Source organism: Cajanus cajan, chromosome 1, assembly GCF_000230855.2.
Source record: "Cajanus cajan strain Asha chromosome 1, NIPB_CcT2T_4, whole genome shotgun sequence".
Lineage (NCBI taxonomy): Eukaryota > Viridiplantae > Streptophyta > Magnoliopsida > Fabales > Fabaceae > Cajanus > Cajanus cajan.
The window spans coordinates 4718076-4729724 of record NC_138517.1 but is presented as its reverse complement, the minus strand read 5'-3'; the positions used below and the strand labels follow the sequence as shown (position 1 = coordinate 4729724).

Below are 11649 nucleotides of genomic sequence, written 5' to 3'. Positions count from 1 at the left end.
AGGCTCAAGAGCCACCCTGTCCCTACCTAAGAGATTTAACTTGAATGCTATTTCATCTACAATTCCAGCAGACTCATGACCCTAGACCATGGGTTTTTTGAAAATGCAATCAGCACCTTTCATTGCCTAACAACAAAGGTAGCTTAGACAAACCAGGAAAATAACAAAAACCAAAGAGCTAATAAGTCATAAGCACTCCCCACACAGAAGAACAGAGTGAAACACAGCCTTCTGGTTTCTGTCTAGATTGATATTTGCATGGCCACAACAAGCTTGTTTCAATCATATCCCTTTCCTCCAAATTCACAAAGCCAGGTAGCTTAAAGCACAAATTGGCATGATGCATTCCATGGTAATTGAAATAAAAAATCACTTGCAAAATGGAAAATTTACTGAAATTCAATACAATCATTTTGATTGTTAGATGAAAAAAATTCTACTGGTTATTGAATATTTGCAAAATTTAACCATCAAATCTTCAATGTTAGGCTCCTGGCTTTTATTGACAAGAACAAACACTAGTGATTTTTGCTAATTAACCTGTCCTCATCTACTATAGATATTGCCTTAGTGCAGCTGCTCCTTAGAATCCAACTATCTCCTGCATAAACAAAAATAAATTATTTACCCCACATTGTTAACATGGACAAATTAACTACCCTGTGAGGAATGTAATGGTAGTTCTATAAGATATTGTCCAAATAATAGTCTTTAGTTTTCATCCTATCAGTGGTAGAGTTTGGAAAAAGAAAATGAATTGGTCCTTCAAAAAGCTTTAACAATTTCGTTGAGAAAAATGTAAAACACAACAGAATGATAGAAAAATATCCTAGTAAAATAAGAGACGAAATTAAACTGACTGAAAAATTTCAGTCTAAACCCCAGATAAAATACAGATTAGTCAGAATTGAATTGAAAATAGTTAACATAATGACCATCAGTAAATTAAAGAAGCTGATTCATTGGAACATAATTGCATATATAAACAATTGAAAGTAGGTAAGGGATAGTAAATACGAATAAAGAGAATGAATGATTGACTACTTTTTGCTTTCAATGAGTTATAATGAATGATTGACTACTTTTTGCTTTCAATGAGTTATTTGTTAGTAACAAGAAAGCATCTCACCAAGTTTAACTCTTAGAATAAGCCTCTAGCAATCATTTCTCGGAGCAGTTTCTCAGCCTTATCATTCTCGTCTTTTTCAAATAGAGCAGAAATAATTATTTCAAAAGTTATAGCATCAGGCATGCAACCTTTCTCTTCCATTTTTGACTGCAAGGCCAATGCTTCATCAAATAACCCCACTTTACAAAGTCCATTGATCATAGCATTATATGTCACGACATTCAGATGATGGCCTTTAATCAAAAGATACTGAAAAGCTTCTTGTGCTTTCTCAAGTCTTCCACCTTTGCACAGTCCATCAATAAGTATGGTGTATGTGTACTTATTTGGCTGAATTCTCCAACTAATCATTTTCTTGAATAATGCAATTGCTCTGTCTAGATGACCATTTTTGCATAAAGCATCCAATAAGGAACTGTAGGTAATTATATCGGCAGGTTGACCTCTATCATGCATCTCATCAACAAGATTCCAAACATCAGCTATCCTACCCGATTTGCACAGACCATCAATAAGTGAATTATAAGTTATTGTATCAGGAATCATATTTTTGCGTTGCATGTCTTCAAAAAGATTGATGGCTTCATCTACCATTTTCTTCTTACATAATCCATCAATCATGATATTATAGCTATAAACATCAGGTGCCACTCCTATTTGGGACATAGTGTTGAATACATGCTTTGCTTTTCTCACTTCATTAACCATGCAGTATCCGTCCAATAATGTATTATAAGTAATAACATTAGGTTCCACACCTGCTTTTACCATCGAAGCTACCACAATTTTAGCTTCTTTTATCTTTCCTTCCTTACATGACGCATCAACCAATATGTTAAAGGTAACAATATTTGGGTTGATGTTTTTCAATTTCATATCATTTAAAAAAGCAATTGCTTCTTTGAAATGACCCATAATGCAAAAGCCATACGTTAAACTATTGAAAGTGACAACATCCGGAGAAATCTTTTTGACAAGCATTTCAGAATACAAATTATAGGCATCAGCAACAAGTTTATTTTTGCATAAGCTGTCAATGATTGTGTTATACATTACCACATGAGGCTTAATTGAATGCCCTTCAATCCTTTTGAGTAACTCTATGCCAGCCTTCGTTTCTCCTGATTTACATAGACCATTGATCAAAGTCCCATAACTAACATGGTTCAACTGAAATCCTTGAGCTTTAACGTCATCGTGAAAGTGCAGTGCTTTCCTAAGCTGACCACAAAGACAGAAGCCTTTGATGAGTGTATTGAAGGTAATTGCATCTGGCTTATATCCCATTTTGAGAATCTTGGCGAACACAGAAAAGGCAAAATTGATGTGACCGAGGTGGCAGAAGCAATTGATGAGGATGTTGAAAGTAACAAGGTCTGGTGTAATACCTTTGAATTCCAATTGTTTGGAAAGGGAAATAGCACTTGGGTAATGCTTCATCTTGACAAGGGATCCCAAAATGTGGCCAAAATGGAAGATGGGTGGGGAAGGATGCATATGGAGCATGTGATTGAATGAGGCAACGGCATCGTCGTGATTGATTTTGAGAGATTGAGAGTGGAAGCTTGCATTTGCATAAAAAGGAAGAAACTTTGGAAACCTAAACCTTAATACTGACAAAGAAGACATTGGAGGAAGCAGGAAGGGTTTGCAGTGAACTCGCAACCTGCGGAATCAAAAGATTCAAAACTGTAAGAGCTATTTAACAATGATATTTTTATTCAACAACAACTTCTATGAAAGAAGAAAAAAATAGCCGCTAATTTATGAATGAAAACAGAACAATGATATTTTTATTCAACAACAACTTTTTAAGAAAGAAAAAATAACCGCTAATTATGAATGAAATTTGAGAATAAAAATAAAGAAAAAGGAATTGCTGTGTTGGGTCACTATGTCAAAATATGGATACAGAATAAAGAAGCAATTAAAATTAATTTTCTTTTCTTCTTTTTTATTTTATTTTTAAGATTTTATTTTTTAAAATATTTATTTTTCAAATTTAAATAAATTTGATCCTTACATATCAATTATCATTTTCTATTTTGAAACACATTTTGTATTGATCAACTTGAAAGACAAAATTTGTTTAATTAAACTTACATAAAAGTTATTGAATTTAACTCACGTCGGAACCAACAATAAAATATCAACCAATAATGTTAAAAGTGCTAATTTATCTTTATAAAAATTGATCTCCTGAAATAGAGTTATATAGTTATTTATTAAATAAAAAAAATTAAAAAAGGCAGAAACATATGAAATAACTCATGTAAAAATGAGTCTAACTAGATACCATAAAATAATATGATATTAATTTTAAAGTTTTTTAATGGCACATTTAATTCATTTTTACACGATTTTTACTGTATAATGCTTGAGTTTTATATTTTTTGCGTAAGTAAATTTAACAAGATAAATTTTATATTTTAAATTAATAAAAAATATTTTAATAAAATTAAAATTATTCTAATTTAAAAAATTAAATTAGAAATATTTCAATTTTCTTAAAATAAATTATATGATTAAAGAAAAAAATTCACGACATCATAAATTTAACCCTTTTTTGGTATAATAAGAAGTAATGTAAACTGATAATATTCATTTAAATAATTTAAGTTAGTTAATTAAAATAATATATTACAATAATTAATTAATTAATTTCATTGGAATTTATTCCATGCTATAATTAAATAATAATAACAACTTAAACTATAGAATAAGTACAACATAAAGTTATAATTAGATATTGATCTGCGATGTCCAGTCCATAAATAAATGGACACGATATATTTTGAAGAAATTGAAATTAATGAAAAATTATTTTATTAAGTTTTATAATAAAATAATTGTTAAATATTTAGGCTAAATTATATTATTGATTTATCTATTTTCGTCATTTTGTAATTTTGAGTTTATTTTAAAATATAAATATTTAGTCTCTTGTTTTTAAAATCATGAAATCTTTTATCTATTTCTAATTTAATGATTGTTGATCGTTAAATTTTAATATTATTTAATGACTTGTCAATACTTAAGTAACATGATATTTAACGATATGATATATGTGGATAAAAATTAAAAAATAATATATAAATTTTTTATATTTTTTTATGAATGATTGATATTTATTTTATTAATAAAAATATTATTTACATATTTTTTTTAATTTTTTATTTTTAAATGTCATGTTACTAAATGATATCACTTAAATATAAGTAATCGTTTTCCCTCAAAAAAAAATATAAGTAAACGTTAAAATTTAACTATTAGTAAATGTCAATTTAACGAAAAGAACAAAATCCCATATTAAATTTATAGAAAATATGATTATAATCTTAAAAAAAATTGACAAAAAATTATGTTGTAAAAATATTTTATAATCAAGCAAATAAAACTTAAAAAAAAAAAATCAATCACTATGATTTGTGTCTAGATCTTGAAAAAATTAATATTTTATTTTAATTTGTTGAACTATTTTTTAAAATCAAAGAAAATGAAATAGGTTGAGTTTATAATAACAAAACACATAGAGATATATTGGATTAGGATTTTAAAGGACTTTTTTAGTTGAAAAAAGTCTTGTGGATTTTAAAAGACTTTGAAAGATTTTCATGACTTTTAAGACTTTGTAGGATTCCACGAGACTTTAAATCAGGATTTTAAGGAATTAATTCAAGATTATAACTACTTTGCGACAAATTATTGAAGATTATAACTAACAGAACATATATTCCCATGCGACAAATTTTCTCATAGGAGAGGTAAGAATTCAAGTTTTTAGTGAATGAGATTTTTTAATTATTTTTTTCATAATTATATCATGTTGAAGTTTCACAGAGTAAATTAAAAAACAAAACAACTCCTTTTTTTTAAACAAGGATATATAAGCTACTATTTCTTATGAATTACTTACCATTTGTGTGTGTATATAAAAGAGAGCAAATATGAGATGATAGCAATTATAATTTAAACAAGGTCATTAAATTACTATAATTTAAGCACTATTTTATAAATGAAGCTATCATTAAACAATTATAATCACACTAAGATGATAAAAACTCAATGATAAAAAGGCTATAAATACCTTGAGTAAATCGGAAACCTTCTCAGCACCCAAGACTTGCAAATGAGTTGGAATAATCACTTCAGGGTCATCTTCAAATGTTGGTACTTTCTGTTTGGATTCTCCTATACTTAGCTTCTGAAAAATTGTAGCAGCTGATGACACATCTACAAAGACATCACCAGTAAATTTATTTGAATGATCTTTAATAGAATAGCAATCCATTACAAGCCCTTTAAAAAAATGGTGAAAAAACAGTAGATATTACATGAGACCTATGTTTTTCCGTGTATTAAGAATGAACAAAGCAGCATATCTAAAAAGTGGTTTATACATATGAAAAAAATTTGAAATTCTTAGAATGTAGGTTTGAGACTAAATCCAACAGAAATCTTTCTCTCGGATTAAAGCATACAGATTCTAGTCAATTAGGCCATATGTTCCCACAGTAGGATTATCCTCTAAATATTATATTCGATTTCCTTAATCAAACATTACCCATGAATGAGGAGGCCACCAGTTACAACAATTTAAACATGTCAATGTCATAAGCAACAACAGTCACTTTGAATATAAAAAGTTGAGCCATTCTTATGCGTTTCAATTAAAGTGATTATTACTTCAAAAATAAAACCTGGATAAAATGAAAAGATGGTATGTAAGGCAAAGCTTCATATAAATCATAGTTGATGAAGTATTCTGTATTCAGTGTGAAATTGAAAGAGCATAAAGTTAAATGCTGCAAGTAGATACATAAAACACAAAAAGTCCTATAACAAGAAAGAGGGATTTCAGTTGCTGTGGCTTTAATAGGCTGAATGCCACGAGCATTGCAGTTTCTGTGCAAATACCAATACATCAAAACCACAAAAAATTAAACCACATACTATCAAATGAACCGAAACAGGCAAGTGAAAGAAAAGAAGAGTGCCAGGTAAAAAAATTTGGCCAACTCAACTGTAAGACTATTGATTCACATGGAATTGAAGCACCAAATACACTCTTCTGTAATCCCTTGGATTTTAAACTACAACTCGAGGCATTGCTAAACACCTGAATCATACACCACACATATAAAGACCCATTAAATCAAAAAATATACAAGCAGAAAAATTAAGCGCCTACTTTGAGAATGAAACTATTTTGAACAATCAAAAATTCACAACCAAAAAATTTTCCGTAATATCAATCACGAAAGTGCAATTTGAAAACGAAACTCTTCTTAACCATCAAAGATTCACAACCAGAAAATTATCCTTAACATCACTCACTAACTTTATTTTACTCAACACGTGACAGCTTGTTCCCACCTACCCTGTTTTCTAGCAACCAAACACAGCTTCCCACCAAATCACAAACCAAACTTTGAAAACTAAACAAGACAATAAAAAAACAAAAATAAATAAATAAACAAAACAAAAAATAAAAAACCAACAGCTCAAGGATTCAAATTGCGGTCGCAGTTGCCATTTCGTCCGATACTGCAACCTTTTCTAAAACCTTCAACACTTTTAAGTTTCCACCAGATTTCCGAAACAACACAAGGGAAAAACGAATACAAAAAACTGAATAACGTTAGAGAATCGATTTACTTTTAAATTTAAAAAAAAAAAAAAAAACGTTGGTTTTCGTAGTAACCAAACAGAGTTCAACAAATCCAAAACCACGTACAAATCTAAAGAACCGAACAAACAACACCACGTTAAGCGAAACACAGCACAGTCCATTTCCAAGCGCTTCGAGATATCTTCGAACAAAATGCACGAAAAAGAAAAAGTGAAAAGGAAAACGTTATGAAATAACTAGTTATGTTCGTAAATCAATCGTTAGAAAAGGATCTTGAGAAGAATGAGTTTAAATAAATAAAACTATAAAAAGTGAGGGAGAATGAAAGCGAGAAACAGAGTAGAGAAGCCATGAAATACCTAACAGAGCTCGAGGTGAGGTGGCCGGCGAGGGAGCGTTGAAACTTGAAACGATTTAACAGAGGAGGTGTGGTGGCCTTGGAATGATTTAACAGAGAAGGGGCTCTGCTAGGGCAAGAGCAAACCCTTTAAGATAAATTAATTAAATAAACATTATTTTTAAAATCAAAAAAAATAATTTAATTTATAAAAATAAAAAAAAAAATAATTCTTTATGAGTATTATTTTTAATTTTAATTTGCGCTTAATTTATTTTAAAAAATAAATAAATAAACATTTATTTTAAAATATAATTTAAATCAATCATGTTATTATTGAATTAAATTAAAATCAAGGAATTATTTTAAATTTCATTTGTATAGGATAATCATATTAATTTACTATCAAATTTTTAATTAGTCTCACATCCTATTAACAATTAAAAGTTGAGTTGTTAGATTATAAAAATTAAATCATAATAAATCAAAAAATTATAAAAATTATAATTCAAATTATAATATATAATTTGATATTAAATTTATTATATATTAAAATTAATTAAATATTTTTATCAAAGATATTGATACAGATTTTAGATTTTATTTACTATGTTTTATAATAAAAAAATACAATATTAAATCAAAACATAATAAAAATTATAACTAAAATCATAATAAATTTTTTAATATTAAATTTAGTATATATTAAAATTAATTAAATAGTATTTAAGAAATTGTTATAGATTTTAAATATATATTTTAAAGTTTTTATTTTATTAAATTAATTAAAAATAAATTATATTTTATCACTTTTTAATAAAATAAGTGAATGATAATGAATTAACTAAAATTTTGAAATATATTTTAATTAAAAAAAAAATTTATCAATACAATGACTAAAAGTATTATAATAAATAATGAAATTAAATAAATTAAATCTTAAAATGATTATTTTTTTAATGATACTAAATTAAATATTTTAATTATTTTACAATAAATTAAAATGAAAAGATAATAAAATATTTTAACTGATATTTCAAATAAAATATATTAAAATATTATAATCAAAAGAAATTCAGTATTAAATCAAAACATTATAAAAATCATAACTAAAATTATAATAAATATTCTGATACTAAATATTTGTATCAAAAAAATTGCTACAGATTTTAGATTTTATTTATTATATTTTATAATTAAAAAATATCTAATATTAAATCAAAAGATTATAATAATTATAACTCAAATCCAGATAAATATTTTGATATTAAATTTATTATATATTAAAATTAATTAAATATTTTTATCAAAGAAACTGATACAGATTTTAGATTTTATTTACTATGTTTTATAATCAAAAGAAATCCAATATTAAATTATAAGATAATAAAAATCATAAGCTTCTGTATTATATATATATATTACTTTTCCAAGAATACTAAGAAATCAAATTGGCATAGTGGTTTGGTGGTTGGCCCATAACCCCCACAACTAGGGATTGAAACCTGGCTTTGTAATTTGTTAAAAATTATTTATATTCATTTGGTATGTTTTCATGAAACACAATTAAACAAGATTTTTTTTCTTTATACATTTAAATTTAAAAGGAGTCAAAGACAAAAATAATAAGAAAAACAACAATGTTTGGATAAATAATAATAATAATAATTCTCCGTAGTATTATATCTTAAATAACATTTACCTACCTATTCATAGCTATACTAGTCCTCCAAACATTAACATCTTTTCGTTTTTGCTCCTAAATTTTAATAATAAGCTCAAAATTATGATTTTTATTAACTGATAATGTTGAAAATGAAAGTTTGTCCACCACTCCAATTGAAAATTCATCCGAATGACATTCTTTACAAAGAAAATTATGTAGTTCTACACATGCTAAAAATTATTGTAAACAAGATTTCAAATTTTTTATAATTTGTGATTTAAAATATTTTATTTATAAATTTATAAATGATTAAAAAAATAGTGGGACAACTACCTTGCTCTCTTATAGCTAAATAAATATGTCCTTGCATTTTATATTAGTATTTGAGTGAAAGTTTGTCTTTCATACACATTTATTCATTTAAAATATCTTAGAAATTTACAAACATCAACTAAGAGAAAAAAAAATATCTAAAATTTGTTATAGGTACAAAATATATCTATTTATGAATCAAGGAAGTTGTCAAATTTATAGAAAATATGATTATAATCTTAAAAAAATTTGACAAAAAATTATTTTGTAAAACTATTTTATAATCAAACGAATAAAACTTTAAAAAAATCAATCAGTGTGATTTGTGTCTAGATCTTGAAAAAATTAATATTTTATTTTAATTTTTTGAATTATTTTTTAAAAATCAAAGAAAATGAAATAGGTTGAGTTTATAATAACAAAACACCTAATGTAAAATTTCAATTTTTAGAATAATAAATTTAGTTAATATGATAGGGTAATAAATTATTTAAATGTATATTGAATTAACCTTTATATGTATCTTATATTTAAGATAAAATAATCACGTTAATTAATAAATCAAAAGAAAAAATTAAATGATATTATTTGAAAATATATAATTTATATAGTTGATCTCTATAGTAGCAGATCTCTATAGTTGATATGCATGACGATGTATCAATTGATTTATGTGTTTGTAGATTATGTCGTTCTATTGAAGGTGTTGAGGTGGGTGATAGTCTAATGTGTGTTTGTGTTGTTTTATGTTATTTATAATGTATTGATGATATAATTGTACATGTTGTCTAATGATGTGTATCTATGCATACTAAAAATGGTTAAATTGAAGGTGTAAAGATATAGTTGTCATCTTATGAAAGTTGTGAGTGTGATATTGTCCAATGACTTTATGTTGTATTCTATCTATGATAAAGTTGCCTAGTTATACACATTGTTTGAGTGCCTTGAGTTGTATGATGAGACTTGCTATGATGTAATAAATGATCTTCATTTGAAGTTGTTTATGTTGCAAGTTGTTGTATGACAATGATTTTGTATCCCTAGCTTACCCTGTGTTTTCCCTTGGGGTTTGGAACTGCTATGATCATACTTGATATGGGAGCAAGACAAGATTAGTGAGTCGGTAGTGTTGTTCGGTGGTGAGTCACGTCGGAGGTGGTTCTCTTTTGATGTTTATTTTAATATAAATAACATGAAAAAAATATTATATATTAATATAACAATAACCTACTAGGTCTCAAAAAAACTTATTAAGAGACATCATGTTCATAATTTTTCTTTTTAAATCTCGAATCCTCCATTCATTGTTTTTATTTTTATCGAGATTTTTCTTTTTTTAAAAAAAATTCAAATTCTCCCTTTTTTATTTATACTTTTATTGAGATTTATTATTCTTTTGTTGTAAAAAAACTCTCAAATCATCACTTCTTTATTTTTGTTTTTATTGAGATTTATTATTTTTTTTATAAAAAAATCTTGAATCCACATATCTAATAGTACATCAAGATGAAGACGTGTTCATTTGGAGGTGTTTGCGATGGAGACAGGTTAGTTTTAGTTTTGTAGATGAAGACACGTCAATTGTAGGTATCTGTGATGGAGAAGTGTATAATTTGTGTGGACACTATCTGTCAAAGTATCCGAGGTGTATCCAAGTCCAAGATGTGTTCGAGGTGCATCCACGACGTGTTCGAGCTGCATCCACAATGTGTTCACTCTTTAAGAGTGTTAAACTCGGGGACACGGCAATTGCATACAATGTCCATGCAACATAGAAATGAAGTGACCTTTATATGCATGTTATATTTAAGATAAAATAATCACATTAATTAACATTTGAAATCTAAAAGAAAAAAAATTAAATGACATTAATTATTTGAAAATACCTAATTTATGTATTATAAAATTTAACATGCAAATATGATAAATAAAAATATATTAGATGAATTATATATATATATATATATATATATATATATATATATAAAAGTTTAAGTAGTTCAAAGTATAAATTTATTAAATATTAAATTTATCAAAATTATTTTTAAAAATGATATGAAAATAAATTTAACAGTAATATACAATTATAAATAAATGTTTCTAATACTTTCTATTTATTTATTGAAATTGAAGTATGCCGATAAATCTAAGTTTAAAAGTTTTATATAAACTTGATGACCCTTTAATTTAAATTGATTTAATTTAATTTAAAGAAATACGAAACACAAAATAGAGTATAATAGTAAAATTAAAACTTGTATTAAGTATTTTAATAGAAAAATCAGTTAACTTAATAAAATTTTAAGGCTTAATTACATATAATCAGTAATTGATAGTTATGGATTATATTTAATTATTATAATTGATAATCAATAATAAATGATTATAAATTACATTTAATTGACAGTTATAAATTATTAAATACATTTAATAAGTGAATATCTAATTATGTCAACACTTTATCAACAATTTAATTAGCAGTTTGATATTCATTGTTAATTTGTAATTAAAAATTATTCTAACTAAGATTAAGAAAATGTTATTAATGTTCTTCTTGTAATGAATTTTCA

General features: G+C 25.9%; 1 protein-coding gene across 3 annotated transcripts; it reads right to left on the bottom strand.

The window, feature by feature from the left end:
* Window positions 1-320: 320 nt before the first annotated feature.
* Window positions 321-7245, bottom strand: LOC114915699 (uncharacterized). Of its 3 annotated transcripts, XM_083073311.1 has the most exons (5): window positions 7121-7245; window positions 6154-6248; window positions 5217-5362; window positions 1130-2795; window positions 321-601 (listed from the first exon to the last, which is right to left on the bottom strand). In XM_083073311.1, exon 4 carries the CDS (start codon window positions 2756-2758, stop codon window positions 1142-1144), a length of 1617 nt encoding a protein of 538 aa, XP_082929437.1. In that variant the 5' UTR covers window positions 2759-2795; window positions 5217-5362; window positions 6154-6248; window positions 7121-7245; the 3' UTR covers window positions 321-601; window positions 1130-1141. The 3 variants fall into 3 exon arrangements, with proteins under 3 accessions (XP_082929437.1, XP_082929439.1, XP_082929444.1); XM_083073313.1 differs by lacking the exon at window positions 6154-6248; XM_083073318.1 differs by lacking the exons at window positions 5217-5362; window positions 6154-6248; window positions 7121-7245 and having other exon boundaries at window positions 1130-2425; window positions 2518-2657.
* Window positions 7246-11649: the final 4404 nt, after the last annotated feature.